Source organism: Rhagoletis zephyria, unplaced genomic scaffold (assembly GCF_001687245.7).
Source record: "Rhagoletis zephyria isolate East Lansing unplaced genomic scaffold, Rhagoletis_zephyria_1.1 Rzeph_scaffold_06105, whole genome shotgun sequence".
In the NCBI taxonomy this organism is placed as follows: domain Eukaryota; kingdom Metazoa; phylum Arthropoda; class Insecta; order Diptera; family Tephritidae; genus Rhagoletis; species Rhagoletis zephyria.
In genome coordinates, this window is record NW_016163188.1 from 2,863 (window position 1) to 27,237 (window position 24,375).

Sequence of the window (24,375 nt, forward strand, 5' to 3'; positions counted from 1 at the left end):
ATTACCTGTCACCGGTGCATCTATGTCAGCTTCTGGTTGAATTGTTGAACCACAAGCCAGAACTCCTCCTATGCCTGAAGAACTGGTTCTCAATCCAGTTAATGCAATAGCAACTTCTTCCAAGCCATTGAAAACATGCAATTTGTTAGGTCCACCACCTGTTGCGCTTGGTTCTGCCTTCGGCCGCGTTTAGGGATTATAACCCTTACTAAGTGGAATTCTGCTTTATGTGTTGCCGGAGAAGAGGGGCTTCCGCATGCCAAAGGTATACAACACTTCTTGTGCATATAATGGGCTGTTTTTGCTTACGCGTAAAAGCACATTTAGCGCATTTAGCTCTAAATGCTACTCTAAACGTACATATATCCATACAAAATTCGTCACCTAAATGCAACTAAATGCAACTCCATTCTTGCATTAAAAATCTAAGTGCTAAAATCATCCCTGTGATCTTCCAAAATTTCCAGGTTTCGAACATGGTTTAATGAGAAAAAGTGGCAACATTGCTTTTTCGCGTATACAGTTGCTAGCTGCGTTTCAGTGATCGCCGATCGAGATTTCATTTATTATTTTAAATTATTTGGATAAAGAAAAGTTACGCAAATTCAACATCGATGTGATGCTGATAGAAATCTGGATCAATTTGTGATCAACACAGTTTGTTTTGTTTCTTAATTAAGTGAGAAAATTGTATATTTTTCGAGCTCAAGGCCACATGAAAATCGAAACAAAATTTTTGATTTTACATTTGTTTTTTATTTGCCGATATTTCGACTTCAGTCTGAGGTCATCCTCAGGACTGAAAAATACATTATTATAATTNGTCTGAAGTCATCCTCAGGACTGAAAAATACATTATTATAATTACACACATTAATACATATGTACGTATAAACCTAAACAAGTACAACTTACACATTTGACAATGTTTGATCGACTGAAACAGATGAGCGAAAAAACAATAATTAAACAAGCAAATTTGGAGACAGTAGAAAACATCAACATGAGAATGTAAACAATTCATAATACAGTAATTGTAAACAAAAATCCACGAACAACAATACATAGGAAAACGAACAGTAAGACANATAGGTGTCATGTGTTCGTTCGCAGTCCACTGTCATTCCGTACCTTATATGTTTCGGACAACAACAAAAGAGAGCTGCAGTGATATGCATACATATTTATGTCTTACTGTTCGTTTTCCTATGTATTGTTGTTCGTGGATTTTTGTTTACAATTACTGTATTTTGAATTGTTTACATTCTCATGTTGATGTTTTCTACTGTCTCCAAATTTGCTTGTTTAATTATTATTTTTTTTCGCTCATCTGTTTCAGTCGATCAAACATTGTCAAATGTGTAAGTTGTACTTGTTTAGGTTTATACGTACATATGTATTAATGTGTGTAATTATAATAATGTATTTTTCAGTCCTGAGGATGACTTCAGACTGAAGTCGAAATATCGGCAAATAAAAAACAAATGTAAAATCAAAAATTTTGTTTCGATTTTCATGTGGCCTTGAGCTCGAAAAATATACAATACTGTGTAAAACGAACGGCCAATAAATAAAAAGATAAAATAAGTGAGAAAATTTTAATTGACAGCACCGACAAATTAATATATACGCAAACAAATGTTCCGTTATGGTTAAACCAGTTCAAGTTTTTGTATTGAATTTTTGGTTTAAAATAATTTTTTTTCTTTTCAGTACGGTTTTTTGCACCTTATCTTCTGTGTGCGAATTGGTCGTAATATATACGGATCTGAATAAGCGACTAGAACATAACTGTTTGCAAAAGTATACGATTTCGAACTCGCGTAAATGTACATTTGCTAAATGAGATAGCATGAACGCTCTTCGAAAACATATGTTCGAAAGTGCTAAATGTTGCATTTTAAATGCAGCAACAACGCTGCATAACTCCGGATACGCCATTCACAGTATTTTTGCACAGAACCCACATCGAAATTTACAAAAAAGTGCATAGTGCAAACCGAATTTATTAGTGGTCGGAAATTTGAAACATTTGTTTTAAATAAAAGTATAATCCTTTGATTACACGTGTATGTTAAAGTTTTTGGATTCGGGTTATGGGTGTTAGGCACCCTGTAATATATTTTTGTAGGTGACAACGCTACCACCAACCAACTGATGGACAGCAGCTAAGTTGACAAATGAAAATTCTCGATATACATCGATGGAAGCTTAAGCGAAGCGCACGAAACATACAAGTGTAAAACGAGCCGTACAATATCATTTTATATTCCAACGATAGATTTAAATTACATGTTTTTAAGCTTCAATAAATAAGCACATATAAGCGTTAGCAAAGTTTCTATTTAACTTCCGTGGAACGTATGCGGTAAGCCATTTCTTTACAGTTTTTACACTTGTGCGCTTCGCAAATCACCAGATACATACGGGTAACGGAAATAACTGCACTCGCTGAGGTAGTTGCATGTCGGAGTCGAAGAGATATTTTTTACGGAATCGAGCGACAGAAAAAGCGGATAGCAGAGAAACCAGCGAAAGTGATTCGTCGTTCGAAAGCACACGCTGAACGCATTACGGACTTTATTTTTTATTTTATTTATTTCTTACAGCTTATTAAGCCTAGTTTATACATAATTCTTAAAATATACTCGTTGTAGCCTAACCTAAAATATACAGTATAAGCTACTAATATGAGTAACCAATTTTAGTTATGAAAAATGTGGCCAAATTCCGAATCGTATCAATACATGCTATGGTATAAAGGCCGTTTATGCATATGAAGTGCGCAGCAAGCATCCAAACGGCGATGCACTGAATTCGATCTAGTGATGCGTTTCGGGATGAGCTTCGGCTACTTTACGGATGCGTTTGGGAACGGTATAACCATGTTGGCGTGGGGCAACAGTATACTTTGTACGTATGTGCATTGCGATGGTAGACCGGAAGGTTGCCCATTTACCACTAAATTGGAAGGCTCCTACAATAATTAAACAATTTTTTTTTTATTCATTCATATTGCTGGATTTAACCTCATTTGGCAATTCATTATAACATTTTAATCCTTTGTAATACAAGTTACATTTATCTGCTTCGGTTTTGTAAGCAGGTAGATTAAAGTCATTTCTATTACGAGTATTTATGGAATGTACATTATTGACATACTTAATGTTGCTTTTCAAGTAATCGGGTAAGTTGCCATCTATAATATTCTTGATAAATTGCATTGTACAGTAAAACAGCTGTTGTTTAATGCTCAGCCAGTTTAGAGTAGATAGCATATCTCTGATAGGGGTGTCATAGCGTTTAGTAAGAATGAATCTCATAGCTCGGTTTTGTTGTTTCTGCAATTTATAAATCTGACTATCTCTCATTATGAAAAATATGGTGGGACAGTAAATGAAATGAGGTTCAATTATGGATCTATATACCATGGCCTTGTACCTTTTACTTAAGTATTTGCACGTTCGTTGCGTAAAGTATAATTTTTTGGCTATCTTCCCCACCGTGTAATCAATGTGTTCATTAAAGTTCAATTTGTCATCGATTTTTATTCTTAGGTATTTGAATGTATTAACTCTTTCAATTGGTTCATTGTTTATATTTAAGTTCTGCAACTTGGTGCTCTCAAAATTACGTCTTGATATAACCATAAATTTAGTTTTATCGACGTTCAATTTAAGTCGTTTAAATCATCTTGCAACTTAGTGGATATTTCAGTGATATTCAGCCTTATCATGAGTTTCATTTTCCACGAACCGGTTCACTTTTCCTCTTGGTTTCCGTGGTTTTACTATGGGCGGATGGCAAATTTTCGGGTTAATTTTTTTTCAGGCGAAACTCAGGATAAGGCTGATTATCTCCACTAAGCATAATCAGCGTATCATCGGCAAATAATTTTGTATCACAGTTTTTAAGGCAATCAGTAATATCATTAATATAAATATTGAACAAAATAGGAGCTAACACAGATCCTTGTGGCAGCCCGATTGATACTCTTTTTCTATCAGACAGTGATGATCCGATTGCTGTTCTTTGATTCCGATTCTTAATAAAGTCTTCAAACCATTTTAGTTCAATACCGGTAATACCTACATTGCACAGCTTTTTTAGTAACAGATTTTGGTCGATCGTCTCAAAAGCACGTTTCAAATCTAAGAAGACAGCTATTATAGGAGCGTTCCTTATCTCGCAGAAATAGTCCGAAGTAGTCAGATTTAGTCCCAAAAGCGTTCCTAAACTCGGAAATGACAGTAAAAATGAGAGAGCAACACTCGGTGAGAGTGACTCTCATCAGTCATTAGTCATTAGTCATTAGTCAGAAGAATTTTTTCTGGCAAAATCCTGAAAAGTGTCAAACTCGACTGAATTTAAATTAACGGAAATTAAAGAATACGCAAAAAGTGAGAATAATCTAAAAAGTAAAAAAAGTGAATTGAAATTGGAAGGAGGCAAAAAATAATTGACATAGAAAGTCTTTATTGTGCTTGTGCTTGTGTGAAGGTGTTTTGTACATACATTTACATTCTTATTTGACGTTAGCTTTGTTGTTGCCATTCTTTGGACTAAAAAATTGGTTTTTTGCGTTCCTTTACTTTTCCTGTTATTCTCTTTTAGTGAGCGCATTTTGCTTACGCTCTGACATTTTGACACTTTTCAGATTTTAGTCCAAAAAGATAAGGAATGAACCTTATATGTTTATTCCTGCACAAGTCTTCTTTCCAGTTAGCAATAACCAAGTTCAGAGCACTTTCGCAGGAATGCCTTTTACGAAAACCAGATTGCTGTGGAATAATAATTTTATTATCTTCTAAGGGCCGTTTGCACCATGTCTAGTTAATTCTAACTCCCAGTTAAACATCTTTATCGACGTTATCGACACCCATCCTATAACATGTGATCGATAAAGCAGTTAACGTGCTTAACTGAAGGATGTACCTCCAGTTAGCGTTAACTAGACATGGTGCAAACGGCCCTAAGTACTGTACAAGTTGGTTTTTCACCACTGTTTCTAGTATTTTTTCGTCACATGGTAATGTATTTATGGGTCTAATCTCATCAGGTCTGATAGTATTTTTTATTTTCTCTATTGGTACAACAATCGACGTTTTCCAGAAGTTTGGAAAATCACCTTTCTCTAAGCTTTCATTCACAATTTGAGCATAAAATTATCCAGTATCAGTTATTGAGTCTTTAATGACTCCTTCAGATATGAGCTTTTTTCCACCAAATTTGTTTTTGAATTTGCTTACTATATTCGGAATGTCGATTGTAGATATTTTTAGGAATTTAAAAGTAGATGCGATAATTCCCGTGATTACGAAGTCCCCAATTCCAGCACTATTATTTCTGCTGATTTCCATGACACTATCTATAAAATAGTTGTTTAGTGAGTGCGCTATTTCACCCTCATGTGTGAGAAGTTGGTCGTTTATTAATATTCTTTTAAAGGCATTGGTTTCCTTAGACATAGATATGCACTTTTTTAGGTGTTTCCACATAGCTTTGCTGACCCCGATATTACAGGTAATTTTGTGTTCATGTATTTGGTCTTCTTAACCTTTATTAACCTTTTGTATCTACGCCGGGTAATATTGTATTCATTCCAGTCGCCTGTTTGTAAAGCAATGTTGTAAAGATTCAGTTTATGTTTGTTGAGGTTTGCTAATTCAGAATCGTACCACTTATTCATCAATTTAACGCTGATTTCTTTAGAGTATGTCATAGTACTCATTACACTTGATATATTATTATATAGAAAATTTACCTTATTTTCGATACTCATATTCTTGAAATCACAATAGTTGAATTGTCGTAATAGGTTAACAAGACTATCGCTTGAGTAATATTCCCAAAAAGTTATAAGTTTTCTAACTCTCATTTTAAATATTTTTTCCAATTTTATGTTAAATTAATGGTTTCGTGATCCGTAATCCTATCTTCTTCCAATCTTTTACAGGAAATAAATTCACTATTCGTAAATAACAAATCAGTCAATGTTTCAGTGTTATCCCCTTTTCGAGTATAAAAATCTATTTTTTGATCCATAGCAAAAGACCGAAATAGGTCAACTAACTGTTTGCTATAAGTGGTGCTTTTGTACAAGTTTATATTGAAATCCCCGATGAAGACTATATTATCATGCGTTAAAAAGCTATTATTTAAAATTTCGTGTAAGTATGTAATAAAGTCTGCATCGCTCGAACTAGGCGAATGGTATATAAGACCTATTTGATATTTAGGAAATATATTTTTAATTTTTAATATTATACACCACAGATTTTTATTAAACGAATGGTTATAACTTGTTGCATATTCAATTGAATCCTGTACATATACTGAAACACTACCCGTGTGCCTGTTGTGTGAATTACACCGCAGTAATTTGTAGTACTCAATCTATTACTACGATTATACGCACAGAATAATCGACTTAATTGAAAGCGCATTGACACCGTACACATTTCGCTCTAGTGTTTATACTTACGGCTTTATATCGGCATCAAAGTAACCGTCTTCAAAAGCAAACAAAATCAGCTGTTTTCGTTTGACATTTTATAAGTTAACATAATGGAAAGTGATAAAAATCTAGTTTTATTCGGCATTATAAACTCGTGGCAAAGAAAACGAACGATTATTATTACTCAGCTTTTAAATACTGATGCGATTATTTGGAATTTGAGCGGAACAGCTGATCTCCAATTCGCTTTGAGTGAGAGCGGTGTTTATCAAGAATGATAGAATACAAGATTGCGCCGTCCTGGGCGTTGACATTTGTGTACCACAAGTAAACAAATAATCTCTGCGGGATTGATTAGTTAACTTGCTAATGGAGGCTGCGTGGAGCAGAAACAAAATCATTGTGAGGAAATGCTGTTAATATAATAATAGAGAAACATTTCGGGAACGGCTGTGCCGTGCCCTATGTACACAAAATGCAGCGATTCGTCCCAGCGCTACACTTGCATCTACGCTTCTTGCATCTTGACGGCTGTCGCAATTTAACACACAGCATTTTATTGTATTAGTTTTTACGCAGGCCTCAACTCAAAAATCACTCACAAATTGCAAATTAACACAATTTTAACTGATTTTTCACTTATAATTAAAATTTCTCTTTCGCTGATTTGTAAACAAAGGTTTATTTACAAGTTACCACAACTGTCAAAATCGGCAAAACCAAAGTAGCGGTACCACTGACGGCGCCACCTTTGTTCGCTGCATCGTGGGTGTTTATACACTCTTTCTAACTGTCTGGAGAAATAAACTACCGATTTGAAATGGAGTGTGAGCCAAAACCCTTCGCTCTTTCAGAGCGAATTGAAATTCAGTTTATACATATGTTTTGCATCGCGGCGAAATGAACTAAAGCGACTTATGCATGCGTATAAACGTATGTGTAATTCTTGATTTGTTATGTCTGCTGTCGAACAACTTTCTGAACAAAGAACCAAATGGGGTTTCTGTACTTCTATTAGACGCTCTAGTTCATAATTGTTAGCAACGATACTACTGATATTTAAATAAATGGAATTTCATTCATTTAGTATTCGTTTCTAGATTCGCGATTTGTTTTTTGGTTGAGTATGATTTTTATACGCCGGACAATCTATACTGAAAGCGTACTGGTTTACATCAACATCAGTAACTTTTTTCTTAACCAACTCGCTCCAGTTTACACATTTAACTATATTTGAGGTACATTCTTTAATGTCATGATTTCCAGCATATTTGCTACATGCTATCTTATTAGTGCATTCGCTAGCTTTGTGTTTATACCCCAAGCACTTAAAGCAACGCAAAACATTTAAATGCTCATAAACGACACAAGTGTTCCATTCCATAAAGACCTTCTTTTGTTGCAACACATTTTCAAAAGTAACAGCTTCAGATTCTACCAATGCAATATAGCTTTCCTCTCTACTATTAGCATTATCATAAACTTTTAGTACTTTAAATCTTTTCTTGTACATACGTCGTTTTGCTTTATTAAGCATTCCACTAGGCGATCTTTACTTATTTTCTCAGTTAAGCCAACAATCTTAAATATCCTCTTTATTTCACTTCTATCTTTAGTTTTATTTGCTTCAAATTCGTTTCCAATAACCTCTCTTACTTTCTGTTGCACCTTTTCACACGCGTCTTTATTTCTGCATTCTACAATTATTCCACCGCTATTTATTTCTTTCACGTTTTTAACAAGACCTTCCGTAGGCTCAACTACTTTTTTTAGTGCTTCTTTTGCCTCCTTTGCTTTTTTTGTTTTTGTTTTACGGTTTAATAACAATTTTGTATTCATTCAACTTGGCGACTTGAGCATATGACGTTTTGGGGTTAACATTCTCATTAGCTACGCGTAATCTATATTCATTACTTTTTTGGAACTCATTCGATATATCTGTTAGGATCTCGTTTTTCATTGCATTTATTTTTACTTCAATGTTGTGCTCCAGAAAGGAGTTGAAGTCAGTGGAGGAGCTTCGACAAAGTACCGAAGATACCCAAAAGGACATTGTACGGTTACGCGAGGGTATGCAGCCACAAAGTGCAAGTCAGAGTAATGTGCAGCCAGCATAAGATGAACAACGCCAGGCCGTCATGACTGATACCGATTCGCACATAAAGTTGTACGGCTTGCCTACGTTTGGCGGTAATATTGAAGAATGGCCATTAATAATAATAATAATAATAGATTGGCGCTTACACATATGTTAGTGTTTGGCCGAGCTTCTCCTCCGATTTGTGGCGTGCGCCTTGATGTTGTCACACAAAGCGGAGGGACCTACAGTTTTACGCCGACTCCGAACGGCGATTGTATTTTTATGAGAAGCTGTTTTTCATGGCAGAAATGCACTCGGAGGTTTACCATTGCTTCCCGAGGGACGAACGCTGTTAAGAAAAAACCTTTTTTCTATATATTTTTTGCGATGTTGCTTTGACCAGGGCTTGGACCCAGGTGCTGCGGTGTGGAAGTGCGCACTGCTTACCACTACACCACAGCGGCCATTGTTCTACGCAAATTTCAACGACACGACACAGCGTTTCGTTACAGTCACCGGCAAAATTTAATGCGGTTGCAAAAATGTCTGGTTGGCCCGGCAAAAGAGGCAGTGGCGGCCATGTTAATTTTTCCGAATGATGTGCCCAACGTGATGTGTGAGCTTGAGTTGCGGTTTGGTCGGCCCGACATTTTGGTTAAAGGGTAAATAAGCCAATTGCAGCAGTTGCCGCCAATACCTGAAAGCAAAGTTGAGAGAATTATACAGTTTTCGTCCAAAGTCCGTAATATGGTGGCGTTTTTGAAGTCCGCGAATTTTAAACAACATTTGTCAAACGTGACGTTGCTTGAGGAAATGATTATCAAGCTGACGCAAACCAGACCATTCGATGGGGCGAAGAACGCTGCGACCATCACGCGTTATCCAACAGTCGAACATTTTTCGGAGTGGCTCAGCGACTTGGCAAGGATAATCAGTCTAATGCCGACAAAAAGCACACAAAGCTGCAAACAAAATGCTGCGCCGAACAGTCCGCGTCGCCTCATGCATATCAACCGAGCGAAAGAGACTTTAAAATGTTACCACTGCAGCGGAAGCCATATGATAGCACAGTGCGTGTCGTTCAAGTCGATAGGCGTTCAGGACCGGTGGGAACTGGTCAAAACAAAACAATTATGCTTTTCATGTTTGCGCAAGGGCCACTGTACGCAGAAATGTCGGTCAAGGCGAAAGTGTGAGGTGAATGGATGCCAACGATACCACAACCAGCTACTTCACAATGAGGAAGCAGCTGATCAAGCGTCACGTCGAGTCACGCAATTGGATGCCGCTGTGCAGCCACTGCTAAATTGTCGGGTAACACAAAGTTCGCAAGGTTTATTATTTAAAATGTTACCGGTTAATATTTACGGCCCGGACGGCAAGCGGGAGGTCCTTGCCATATTTGGCGAAGGTTCGTCAGTGTCCATAATGGAGACCGGCGTAGCAAATTTGATCGCTGCTAAAAGCGATGTACATCCACTCACGCTGCAGTGGTACGACGATAAAATGGTAACCGAGCAAGCCAGTTAAATTGTCGTTGAAATCGAGAACTGTACTAACAAGAATAGATTTGCGCTTAAAGATGTGTGCACGGTAAAAAATTTAATTTACCCGAACAATCACTAAGAAAAGAAAATTTCGATAATCTTAAAGATATGCCAATTTTGAACTATTATCGTGCAAAACCAGATAGTTTTGGTGTCAATCCGTTGCCGCAGAAGATAGAGTCAGATGAAGAGAATCGCGCACGGTCAAATTTACAACAAACGACAAGAAAAATGGGACACCAGTACGAAGTCGGGTTGCTGTGGAAAGAGTATCCGCCGAAATTGCCCGAGTCGATCCATGGCGGAAAAGCGTTTGTGGACAGTGGAAAAAATAATGGGAGGCGACGTCGAGTTTCGTGTGCGGTACAGAGAGGAAATGTCCAAGTATTTTGAAAGAGGGTAAGCAAGAAATCTGAGCGAAGTCGAAGTCTGCGCGTCGGACTTAAACGTGTGGTACTTGCCTCACTTCGCCGTCTTCAACCCCCATAAGCTTGAAAAAATACGAATTGTTTTTGATGCGTCAGCCAGTGCAAGCACAATTGCCGATAAGAATTTTGTTGCAATTTCGGCAGGGGTGCATCGGAGTATCAGCCGACATGCGTGAAATGTTTTCACAAATAAAGATACGCCAAGATGATCAATACGTCCAACTCTTTTTATGGCGTGACGGAGACCAAAGTCGAGCAATCGAAGAGTACGCGATGACATCACTAATATTCGGTGCTGTATGCTCGCCATGCATAGCCGAGTATAGAATAAAAACGCCAACGAATTTTGAGCACAGTTTCCGGACGCCGTATCCACGATTATCAACACACACTATGTTGACGATTTAGTTGCCAGCTTCAACGAGGCCGAAGAAGCCGTAAGAATCTGCCAAGAGATATTTAGAATCAATCGGCATGCGGGATTCGAGCTGCGAAATTTTATCTCCAACTATCGTGAGGTTGAAGAAATAATGAACCAACAACCAACGTCGCCAGAAAGAGAAGCAGACAGCATGGTGCGAAACGGAAAAGCAGACAAGGTGCTCGGCCTGTACTGGAACACGAAAGAAAATACTTTCCACACATAGTTTCATCGCGTGCCCCAAGGTGTCCTAAACAGAACGCGTGCACCAACTAAACGGAAATTACTGCGCATCGTAATGGCGGAGTTTGATCCGTTTGGTATGTTGTCTAACTTCTTAATTAATACTAAACTTTTAATTCAAGAGACCTGGGAGAGCGAAATAGAATGGGACAACATTCTCCCGATGGAGCTAGGCAGGAAGTGGTTACAATGGTGGCAAGAAATCAACAGCATGAAGCAATTCACGATTCCACGGTGCTCCTCACAACACGTCGCAAACATGGGTAAAGTCGAGGTGCATATGTTTGTGGATGCAAGTCAAGTTGCGTTTGCTGCGGTGGGGTACTTGCGAGCTCTCCACGAAGGAAATGTTGATGTCAGCTTCGTAATGGGAAAACCTCGTACCGCTCCGACGAAGCTCATGTCGATCCCGCGCCTAGAACTGCAGTCAGCTGTCCTGGGCACCTGTCTATTCAAATTATTCCAAGAATCCCACGAGCTCACGATCGAGCGGGCGGTATTCTGGAGCGACTCGCCAACCGTTCTGCAGTGGATACATTCATCGCAGAGAAAATACAAGGCGTTTGTTGGTCATAGTATATCCGAAATACTCACCTCCACTGCCCCATATCAATGGCGATGGGTGCCAACTGCACAAAATACTGCAGACGCTGCCACGCGCCCATCATGTCCACCGATATTCGACATCAATAACCGTTGGGTAAAGGGTCCAGACTTCTTAATGTACCACGAGCAGTATTGGCCTACCCTAACACTACAACCGGAAGGCGTCGTACCAGAAGAAATTACGACCGAAGCGATACTACTGGTGCAGCCATGTAACTCAGTCATACATTTTTCAATATTTGGTTCATTTTCGAAGCTGCGACGTACCGCAGCTTGGGTGCTGCGTGCAGCGAGCTTATTTCGAAAGCAGCCAAATAGCGAAGTCAATCCATCAACGAGCCTGAGCGTGACAGAAATCGATGCTGCCGAAAACATGATTTGCAAATTAGTCCAGCGTGAGTGTTGCGCGAGTGAAATCTCCAACTTGGCAGCGGAGCGCAAACTTAGCAAACGAAGCTCTTTATACAAACTGTCACCGTATGTTGATGAAAGTGGTGTACTACGACAGAGCGGCCGCATCGATGAGGCGGCATACCTACCATACCAAGCGCGACGACCGATTTTGCTACCACCAGAACACGCAGTGTCGGCCTTAGTTGTCAAAGATGTCCATGAGAGGAACCACCATCAGAATATCGCAGTAACCATCAACGCCATTAGACAAAGGTACTGAATTCCAAATTTTATGGCGCTTCTTAAGCGAGGGCGACAAAGGTGTAAAAAAAATAAAAATAAATAAATAAAAATATGTACGGTTGACAGAGCAAACCCACAGCCACCGATGATGGGTCAACTACCGGTTGACCGTGTAACCCCGTTCGTGCGCCCTTTCACGTACACTGGCGTCGATTTGTTTGGTCCGTTTCACGTAGCGATTGGCAGGCGTCGAGAAAAGAGGTGGGGCGTCATATTTACATGTTTGACTGTCCGAGCTGCGCACCTCGAGCTTGCAGAGAATTCGTCAAGCGACGCGTTCATCCTGTGCCTTCGCAATTTTATAAATCGCCGCGGCACACCTGTGAAGATAAGGAGCGATAACGGGACCAACTTCATCGGCGCACAGAAAGCACTGAAAGCATCGGAGCAACTGTTTGACACAGATCGCATACAGTCAGAAGCAGCAAAATACAATATCGAGTGGATATTCAATTGCCTTCTAAACCCTGGCTCGGGCGGCTGTTGGTAGCGCCTTATAAGGGTCGTCAAAGCACTCTTAAACAAGACATTGAAAGAGGTAGCGCCAAGGATAAGCACATTGCAAAGCGTTCTAATAGAAGCGGAGAACATTATTAATTCACGCCCTTTAACCGATTTGCACGCGTCACATAAAGAGGACGAGCCGATTACGCCGAACCACTTCCTGCTCGGCGGCGAAAATTCCACGCAGATACCACACCCCATTGATGAGCAAATTTGCCTGCGCAAACAATGGAGAATAGCACAAAATATAAATGACCGTATATGGAAGCGCTGGGCTACGGAGTACCTGCCACAACTTTTGCGTCGTACAAAGTGGCAAGAGAAAGTTACGCCACTGAAAGTGAATGATCTGGTGATAGTATGTGATGCAACGCTACCCCGCAGGCAATGGCAACGAGGCCGTATCACTCAGGTTTTCCCAGCTAAAGATTGGCAAGTGCGAGTCGTAGAGGTGAAAACGGCCGGTGGACTCCTACGCCCGCATCCCGGCTAGCCAGACTAGAGGTTAATGGCGAATGCCAGGAGGATTCACGGGGGGTGGGGTGTTATGTACCCTGTAATATATTTTTGTAGGTGGCAACGCTACCACCAGCCAACTGATGGACAGGAGCTAAGTTGACAAATGAAAATTCTCGATATACCTCGATGGAAGCGTAAGCGAAGCGCACGAAACATACAGGTGTAAAACGAGCCATACAACGTATAATTTTATATTCAAACGATGGAATTCAATTACATGTTTTTAAGCTTCAATAAATAAGCACATATAAGCGTTAGCATACTTTTTATTTAATTTCCGTGGAGCGTATGCGGTAAGCCATTTCTTTACAATGGGTTTGGATTCAACAACCGAAAATCATTGTACAATCAAAATCTCTGAAAATTAGTGTAAGCTTCCCGCTGTGAATTTCGACGCTCAATATGGATGGCCTCTGTGGCAAGTGCGACAAGGTTTTTGCGCGAGGAGATCCTTGTATCGTGCCCTGCAGTGGTTTTTTTAAAGAAGCGCTTTCATCGTGCGTGTTGTGAAGGCCAAATTTCGGAATACGATATTGGTCTGCTCATCTAGAACCGCCACATTCGCTATTTCTGTCCGGAATGCATACTCATGCCAGCTACATTAAGCAAGACTCTTGACGTAATATCGTCGACACACCAACATGGGTTGGAGTCCATTAAAAGAGACTTTGATGCAAAATTCAAATCTTTACACGAGAAACTCAACGCAGTCTAAAATCAGTTAGAATGCATAAGCAAAAAAAAAATTCCAATGACAACAACAACAACATTGCGAAAGTGCTAAGTGAAATTAATATCCTAAAATTGGCTGTTTCTAAAACAACAAACCACAATGTAAATGCTTCTAAGAAGAATTCGGAAAGCTGCCCGCCTGCTGTTCAAAATACTTTTGTGCGCCTGATGATGGCAATTATACCGCTATTACTGAAATGACTCGTCGCCTCTCCATCCTCTTTAACATCATCTTCGCATTCGGTTAGTGGTGCTCAGCATATTAACAATAACAATAGCGCATCAGTGAATGCTTTGCCTATTCCGCCTTTGCCTACTGCTGGTGATGCTGCTAATGGTGCCAAGCACAATAACAATAAATCAGCTTGCCTGTGGCCCGTAATGTGTCAGTGAATGCTTCTTTGCCTATTGCTGCTGATGTGTTTGTAAATTCATGCGATCCTGTTCCTACGTCTGGTTTGCTCACATCGCCGCTGCCTTCAAACGCTGTTACACAGCATTCTACGGATGTTGCTGAAAAGTATGAGTGGAAAACGGTACGCAACAAGAAATCAAATAGATATAAAAATATTGTTGTGGGCAGTAATACTAACTGCGACCTCGACGTTGTAATTAAAAAGAAGTGGTTATACATCTCTTCGTTCAAACCATCTGTGACTGAAGATAAAATTNCTATTTGGAACGAACTGTGAACACCCCAATTGTCACATGGTAAACAAACATGGTAGGCATTACCATGTTTAACAAAAAGNTAAAAAGGGTGCTTCTGTCGATAGTTTGCGTAGCCTTAACTTCAAATTTGACGTTTCACCAGCATTCTATAACAAAATTCCGAATCCAGATGTCTGGCCGACTAATATAAACGTCCGACCGTCCCGCTTTTTTCAAAAACTGGACAACTCGGAAGCGAACCACTAGCCGAAATCGCAGTTGCAATGATAATAATCTGAAAATCGACTACCAAAATATATCTGGCATTCGAAGTAAATGTGCAATGGTTCGTATGTTAACTGCTCATTTGGAATATGACATATACGTTTTTGTCGAATCATGGCTTAACGACAACTTTTTTGATTGCGAAATGTTTGATTCAGACCTTTTCGACATTTNTCGGTTCGGATCAAACATTTGTGGAAAATTTCGGTTCGGTTAATGGTGCAATTAATTAATAGAAACAAGCGGTTTTCCGGATCAAAACCGGTTCGGTTCAAAACCGGTTCACGTTCCTGGTACAAACTACCGTGGTATACGAAGCATTTAAAGCATCTAAAAAATAAATAAAAAAAAACAAATTTAGCAAATGGTATAAATCCTCCAACGACTACGCGCATCTTCTTAAGTTCCGGTACTTTCTAAAAGAATTTAATTGCTTAAACAAATTTCANCTTTTCGACATTTTTTGCAAAGACCGTGATGCTGAGAAGACGGGATGTTCTAGAGGCGGTGGTGTTCTTATAGCGGCTCAACGGAGATTCAAACTCAATTTTGCGTCTGTATTCACGGCTGCTCCGGCCATATTNAATGGTCGCTCCGCAAATTCAGCCTCTGACTCGGCAAACCTTTTCGCTGAGTTTTTTTGCGCTAACTTTGTCAATGACCTGGACTCGAATATAATGGGCCCCAGCTCCCTAGTGACTCTTCGCTGAATTTTGGTTCGTTAACCATTTCAACCGAGGACGTTATGAAAGGAATTGGTGATCTTAAGCCATCTTCACAGAGCGATGTAGAGGGTTTCTCGGCTTTTCTGTTGAAAAACTGTCTATGTTTAGCTGAGCCTCTTACTACTATCTTCAATAACTCCCTGGCCTCAGGTATATTTGTGGACGACTGGAAACAAACGTCTGTAACCCCTGTCTGNACATATGTGCGTCATACATCCCGCCGAATAGCTCTGAAAGCCTTTACGTTACACATGCTGATAACANAATGATGTCCGCAACTACAGACCGATATCAAAGCTATCTTCAGTCTCCAAATTATTTGAGATTGTTGTAAACTGTAAACTGTCTTTTGCTGTTAAAAACCTAATTTCTACTAACCAGCATGGGTTCGTCGCTAACCGCTCAACAGTCACAAACCTGGCTATTTTCAGTGATTACTACTTATCTGCTTTTGAAAACAAAGCTCAGGTGGGTACCATCTACACTGACATCTCGAAAGCTTTCGACTAAGTATCACATCGTTTACCTCTGCTGAAGCTGATTCCTTTTGGATTTCATTCCACATTTTTGTCTTGGGTTAAATCCTACTTAACTGATAGGCGCTGCTTTGGGTTAGTCGATAATGCAATCTCACAACCGTTCATCGCGTCCTCGGGTGTCCCTCAAGGCAGCATCNGGTGATTTCAACTTTAGCCGGTTGAACTGGACTCCAAGTGGGGATTCTGCCACCCTTATAGCTTCAAACGTGAGCTCTCCAGCAGAAATTTATANCATCCTCGGGCCCCTATTTTTTGTGCTTTTCATCAACGATATCAGTTCTTGTTTCAAATTTGCTAATTACCTACTTTATGCTGATGACCTTAAAATATTTGCCACTATCCAAAACATTTATGNTTACAGCAAATTAACAGTATTTTTAACCAACTAAATAGACTATTGGATCTGGTATTTATCAGTGACAAAGTAAACTTCACTTTATCGGAATATATGTCTTCCATCTCTCCGGCTGTAATGCATCATGTCTCTCTCACTCTTGAGCTGGAGTTTTATAACTTTGATTCATTGCCAGATGATCGCAGTATTAAGTTTAACTATAAAGCGTGTGATTTTTCTTCCTTAAATGGTGCCCTATCAAATATAGATTGGACTTATGGCTTCCGTGACAGTGATGTAACCTCTTGTTACCATATTTTTAAGACCACTCTCTACGAGCTATGCCTACAGTACATTCCTATTCTTAAGAAGAAGGTGTACAAACCAGGGAGGTGACNCATCACATTCTATCGCTGGCTCTGTTTTGCAATCTGTGACCCAAATGAAGGACCTTGGTGTTGTCTTTGACCCCAAACTTGTNATGGTGCTGCAAAAATCAGTTGACGCTGAATATCAGCAAATGCTTTCATGCATCTTACAGTAGACATATCAATACTTTGCATACATCACATTCTATCGNTCAGCGGTTCGAACCGTTTTTGCACTTTTAGATTGGTTCGTCAAAGCGGTGTTTTTGGTCTTTGAATCGGGGTTTCAGTTCGGATCAACGGTTCGAAAAACAAAAAAAATAACGTGCAAGTTTAACTGTCACGTGTCAAGTGCAACAACGCGTNCATTCTATCGCTGGCTCTGTTTTGCAATCTGTGACCCAAATGAAGGACCTTGGTGTTGTCTTTGACCCCAAACTTGTATTCAATAGTCATGTCGATTACATTCTTTCGCGCTCATACTCGATGTTAGCTTTTATACGCCGAAANGTCAAAGCGGTGTTTTTGGTCTTTGAATCGGGGTTTCAGTTCGGATCAACGGTTCGAAAAACAAAAAAAATAACGTGCAAGTTTAACTGTCACGTGTCAAGTGCAACAACGCGTAAGATTAAGGGTCAAGTGTCTGTTAAATGAGATGGGTTGCCTTTACATTTTATATTTGGGGTGTTCACAGTTCGTTTCAAAGTGTGTCTGAAAATGTAGACGTCANAAAGATTGCATTTAATATTCCCTCTAGAATCCTCCGCCATTGGGATTTCTTTAAAATAGGTTTCTCTAGAAGCAGTTATGGTGCCAACGCTCTGATCTCTAGAACCTGTGCTGAACTTAACTTAGTCTTCAATGCTTTAGACATTGATTTTACACAATCAGGAACTGCCTTAGTCACACATATGCGAACAATTTTCTCTGCGCTACACCACTAGCGATGTATTTAATCTTAGCTCGTTTGAATTTAATGTATTTATTCTTAGCTCTTTTGAACTTAATGCATTTAAAATTTATCTTAATTTTTAAGTTTTAGTAGCACTTAATTAGTGTTAGCTGAGTAGTCTGTAAGAATAATCTGTATTCCAAGACTGAAATAAATAAAAAAAGACGACGAGGACGAGCACACCTAAAAGTTAAACATTCTAAAAATAGAATTATTAGCAAAAACCAACAACCACATGATCAAGTGAATTGCAGCGGAATAGCTGCGCTTGATTGTGTTGGCATAACAAAAATTAAAATAAGTGGGAAAAAGCAAAAGCAGGGAACGTCGGTTCGAAGCCTACTGAAAGAAGTCTGATGAGGAAATGTGGTGATTTCCGACATAGCTATCACTTCTACCATTTTTTCAATTATTGTTGGTTTTCCACAACAAGTTTTTCATTAAAAACGGCCTCGAGCTCGATAAAAATTGTTGAAAAATAAAAATAAAAATACCTAAACCGGACCCAAGTTTCTCGATAAGAGGAGACAAAGATTCTTTTTCGTTCGTTTATATAAAGCAGTGAATAAAAATATACGTATATGCGAAGTCAATTTATCTGTTTAAATGAACACCCCTCATATTTCCTGCAAACAACCATCGATTTATATCTTTTATTTCGCCTCCAGGTGAAATTAGTCAAGAACATAAACCTATCGGTACGTAAACCCGAGTCAGCTGCACGATCTGTCATACCAGAGCACCATGTAAATGAAAACTCAACACCTCAGAAATTTTCTATAGTTGTAGCCCGTAGCGCAGAAATCTGCGGAATTTAGGGTTTTCTGTGTCAGCGGATTTCTTCCTTCTATAGTTGGTTGCCACTTCGTCAGTTTTGCAGATGGTAAAAAAGTTATAAATTCCTATTCAAAATACTTTTAATGTATTTGAAATTTACTAACGAATAAGGTTTTTTGTTGAAAAATAAGTAGTTTATATTTGGCTAGCATCTATTACAGCACGAAAAATTGTAGTTGAAAGGGCAAGTTTATGAAAAGGCAATGATGAGCGGCAACACTGTAGAAAGCAACACTGAGGGCTCCAGTAATCGACAAAATTCTGCGTATACAAACAGCGTTTAAGTATATGTTCTGCGTTCTTGACTAATTTCACCTTCCGACTCAGAATTGTTTTCGTACAAAATTACGCAAAAAGGCTGTCAGTTTCTGAAGCTGGAACTCTATAGGCAAGCGTAATGAACTCCATAAGTACGCGCGTAAACGCAGAGAACGGACAAAAATTCGAACATGAATTAGAATGCGCACAAGGTTGAATTTTTTAAACTTTCATGCATTTGCTTGCGTAGGCAACCAACTTCAAGGAAATTACACTACACGTTTTGGGTATATATAAATTCATATACATACTTTGGTAGAGAATTTTTGCGGTTTGGTAAGCATTTTCTTTATAAATAGGTAGAAAAGTGTATGTATGCTGCATCAACTTGTCGAAATGGCAACTGTCCAACGCTCCTAAGCGCACACTATGGAGTTGCTCAGTTTTTGCGCACGTAAGTGCATGACATCGGATCTCGCATACGCTTTTCTATGGAGTTCCAGCTTTAATAATAATAATAATAAGAATAGATTCGCGCTTACACATATGTTAGTGTTTGGCCGAGCCTCTCTAGATCAAATTAAGCATACATATACAACTTTCTCATGTCAAGCATGATACAATAATTTTTTGAAGGTAGGTTCACTTCTTCTTATCCGCCATGTTAGCTATCTGACAAAAAACGTATTTCGTATTTTTTGTTGTACCAACTTTTTCAAAAAAAAAATCCAGCTTTTAACGTTGGAAAAATAAAACAGAGGAATGTATAAAATTTTCTAATATTTTTTAAAAATTTTCTTCATAAAAAATTATGAAAAAATTAACTGCTGCTTCCGTGGATACACACGCAATAGATGTAAGGATACAGCTATGTATAAGAGCCACCGCGTACCACAGGCTTTATCGGCCGCCTATTTAAATAGTAAGGCTCGCTTAAATATGAACATGAAGATGTATGGAGGCGTGCACACTACACCAACTTAAACGCGGGGCCGTTTAAATCCGTGGTGTGCGATGGATCTAAAACATTTTAAACAAGAAATATTGCCGTCACACTTTCGTTTTTATGATTTTTATTCATGTGATTATCAGTGGCAAGAATGTTCGATTTAATTACGCATATATATATTAAAAATGAAATGATCAGTTATGAAATATAGATGTAAATTGATGTATCTAAAATAACAAGCGAAAATCCCCAAATTCTATATCGTAGCACTGGCCACATTGCGTGTTATTCACAGACACGGTTTATGTAAAAAAATTTGAAGTGAAACTACCTTCTAAAAATTATTATATCATGATGTCAAGTATGAATACATTTTGCAAAGGGCTAAACAAAATATGTGGTAGTTAAATCTACAGCCCTATTCGCGTGTTGTCACAGTCGTCAATTGTCACAGTTCAATTGTCATTATCGTGTCATCAACTGTTGTCATTGGTATCACAGTCAATAATGACAAGCGAAAAGCTCGTTTTATTTGCCAATTGCGGCGAAAGTTTCTCTATAGTTAAACAGCTGTTCCTTGTTTACGTTTTAATTGTTCTTTTTGGCCGCCACTGCAACAGACGGGATTTCTTTTAAATAAAATACACTTCAGCAATGGACTACGAAACGCTGGAAAAGTGAGTAATTTTATAATAGGAAAATTTATTTAATTTTATTATGAATTCGAGTAGTAACAGGCGTGGAAAATATGAATTCACCACACAAGAGCAGCTGCAGTTTTGTGAAGACCACCACGTACTGCAAACGTGTAAAAAATATCAAAAAAAAACTGTTGTCTCGGAGTTGCCTCAGAAGCCTTCTTCACTGTACAATTTCTTCTTGCTCCACAATAATAGCCGCGTACATAATAATTATTTCCTCCATGAATAATATTCTGCAATGGATACTATTATGATATGCATACGCAAATAATAAATTTTTAACAGAACTATTTAGGCAAATAAAATGGTTTCACAGTTTTAATTTAGTAAAATTTTGCAACTTTTTTCTGCAAAATTAATAAAATTGAAAATATTAACATATGTTTTAGCGTTGTCACATACTCAATAGGTCATCACAAAAATAATAGCAATTGTCACCGTTGGAGCTTTCAAATTGCCCTCTGCATACCTAAACGTGACAACTGATTATAAACATGTCAATAGTTATGTTGTTGTTGTTGTTGTAGTAGCCGCATACAATTTCCGCAAAGGGATTTTGGGCTGTGTTGCTGGAATGACAGTCCTTGGCCAAATATAAATCTGGGTCATTCCGGTACGTAAAACCGACTGACGTGGGAACGCAATAGTTATAGTGGCGAGTTTTGGCATTGCACGCGGATAGGGTTGTTAGCCACCAAAGGACCACGCGGCAACACTGTTCTGAAGGCGAATTTAATTCGCCTTGTTGCTTCTCGTTACTTTTTAATTGTTCGTTCATTCAATATGTCCGATTTGCCTTCTTCCAGTAAACTTCGTGCTCGCCGATTAGTAGAAAATAAAATGTATGCCTGGGTACTAAAAAATGGCTTATTTATGTGTTATGGCGTTGAAAATACTTACTAAACATGAGTCAATAAGTGCAGTGTATTTGTGAAGTAACTCAATGAACTAAAAGTTAACTATAAGTCGTGAACTGAAAAAGAAGTGAAAAGGGAAGGAGAGTCAGTAGAGATCTGAAAGTGAAAAACTGCGGTAGTGACCCGCAAAAAGGATAAGGAACAGTAAGAAATATATGTTTCCATTTATATGCAAAGTTTTTGCTGGTTATTAAGTTCATGTATCCAACGAGTTTTTTCTTTCGCTTGTGCATGTATATGTAATTGTTTTCAGCGAGTATGGCGATAAGTGAAATTTTATACCATTGCAACCTATTTCCCTGCATACCAAACAAAAAAGTATACAAAATACATTTGTACATGAAAACTTACTACCATAATATCGAATACAAAAAGGTTTATGTATATCTTCCCTAAGAATAATACATACCTTAACATTTTTTTCGCATTAGTTACGAAATGAAAACATAAATACTATTGCAAATATGAATTTGTGCATATGTATGTATATCTTGTTGAAAATCTTTAAGATTAATTTCTTGTTTAAAAAATCTGTAACAGCGGCAATGAACAATGTACACATGTATGTAAGTAAATTAATATGATAAATAAATATGTAGTGTTTCAATTTTGGCAAAAGTGCAGGCTCTTCACCCTAAATGTTGTAACATCTTGGAAAGTATTTCTGAAATATAATTTCAATAATACTCGTCGGCATTTAAAATGGATAAAACAACACCTTTTTATGGTGTGGCGTATGTGGCAGTTCAGGAGTCATGATCTACCGTAATCATAATGTGTTGCCACAGTAGTACAAAACAGTAAGAAAAATCTCGGTGAAAATCGACCCGAAAACAAAAAAAAAACAAAAAATTGGGACGTCTACCTTTTCCAATTGTACTTCGGATATCGTAAAATGTACTTCTGATTAGTCAACTGTCCTTCAGAAACCGTAAAATATACTTCAGACTAGTCAATTGTACTTCAAAAACCGTAAAATAGACTTCAGACTGGTCAATTGTACTTCAGAAACCGTAAAATATACTTTAGATTAGTCAATTGTACTTCAGAAACCGTAAAATATACTTCAGACTAGACAATTGTATTTCAGAAACCGTTAATAGGACTTCACATTAGTCAATTCTACTTCAGAAGCCAAAAAATGTACTTCAGATTTGTAAATTGTACTGCAGAAACCGAAAAATGTACTTCAGATTAGTCAATTGTATTTCAGAATTTGATTCTAAAAGTGAAGACCCCAACCCGCTCCCACTTATAGTTTTTAAATAACTTGTTAAAGTTGCGGAATTCTCCAAATATTTTGATGCAAACTCCATCGATTTTATCATCCAAAAGTGCGTGAAAGATAAATGTGACTTAAATGTAAGCACTTTTAATGCAAATGACCATTTTCTTTTAAGTAATATGCTATTTTTGTTAATCTCACCACGATAAAACATTTATAAAAGTAGTGAAGTAGTAAACATGCGAGGGTTGCAACTGAACACCAAAGTTTGTGCTGCCAGACGATTTATCATCACAATTTTTACTTGCGTCCACAGTATTTTTGCGTAGAATTATAACCCTTACCAAATAGAATTCTCCTTTTGGTGTGCACCAACTGGGGCTACCGCCCCAGCGATGTAGCCTTGGGGAAAGAATGAGGTAACTAGAATTCTCTTTCTGTGTGGTAAACCTGGGGCTGCCGCCCCAGTGATGTCTATTATGGTTACTGGTTACCCTTTTTTAGGTTTTTAAATTTAGAGCTGCAGGCAAAAATTTTTAATAAAAAATCGCGCGACTTTTTATTCCAAATTTTCCTTTTTTAAATATTTTATATTAAAAAAAATATCGACGTAGGCGTAAATATTTGCTTTTTTTATATTGTTTATTAAAAGATGCAAAAAATATGGATTATTATGTATTTTCCAAAGAAAAACATACATTTTTGTTAAAAAAAATATGGCCATAAACAAGGCGCATCAATTACAGGTGATAGCAATTGAAGCCATGCTTCTACTTATGAGCACGCTTGTGTCAAATTATCACCTGTTTTGCTTTGTTTACATATCCTAATATGCATACACATATACGTAAATATATGCCCTGCAAACAAATGTTCCCGAAATCTTTAAGATTATCGGAAATTTGTTACGATTCTTTTAGGAATCTTTAAAGAAAAACATATGAAGCGGTTGACAAGAACTAGTAAAGAAATTTCTGCACGATTTCGTAAAGAAAATTCTTAAAAAAATTGTGAAACCTTTCAGAATTTTATGATTTCCTGGTATGTAGGGTATAAATATACATAGGAATATGAATAGATAAAGAAGATGTTGTTGACACAAGGAGTTCATACCAACGGTAAATGTTGTTTCTGTACGATTGCTACAACCTGTAGTTCTTGAATCATAACCATAATGAAAATTTTTGAGAGGTTATTTAAAAAGAACATATTCAAACCTACCCTTATGTTATGGAGGTAATTATGAAATATGTTGGGTAATTTTCGAACATATGGTAGCACCCTTCTGTTCGGGCAATACAGCCATTTTGATTTGTTTGCTTGTTTACTTTGTTGAAGAAAAGTAGTGAAATGGTCTTGATATTTGATATTTGTTAAAAATAAAATAAAATACATTTATTG

General features: G+C 38.0%; 1 protein-coding gene across 1 annotated transcript; it reads left to right on the forward strand.

Moving 5' to 3' along the window:
* The first annotated feature begins 9,884 nt into the window (after positions 1–9,884).
* LOC108372856 (uncharacterized) lies at positions 9,885–12,455 on the forward strand. The gene is made up of 5 exons (XM_017628650.1): positions 9,885–10,054; positions 10,120–10,447; positions 10,869–11,087; positions 11,160–11,253; positions 11,299–12,455. Exons 1-5 carry the CDS (start codon positions 9,885–9,887, stop codon positions 12,453–12,455), a joined length of 1,968 nt encoding a protein of 655 aa, XP_017484139.1.
* The last annotated feature ends 11,920 nt before the right edge of the window (positions 12,456–24,375 follow it).

Excerpts from the sequence above, each read along its gene's own strand:
- LOC108372856 (XM_017628650.1), top strand. The coding sequence starts at position 9,885 with ATGTTACCGGTTAATATTTACGGCCCGGACGGCAAGCGGGAGGTCCTT. Across the intron at positions 10,055-10,119 it reads GACGATAAAATGGTAACCGA|ATGTGTGCACGGTAAAAAAT; the intron begins GCAAGCCAGTTA and ends TTGCGCTTAAAG. Across the intron at positions 10,448-10,868 it reads GACGTCGAGTTTCGTGTGCG|TTTCCGGACGCCGTATCCAC; the intron begins GTACAGAGAGGA and ends TTTTGAGCACAG.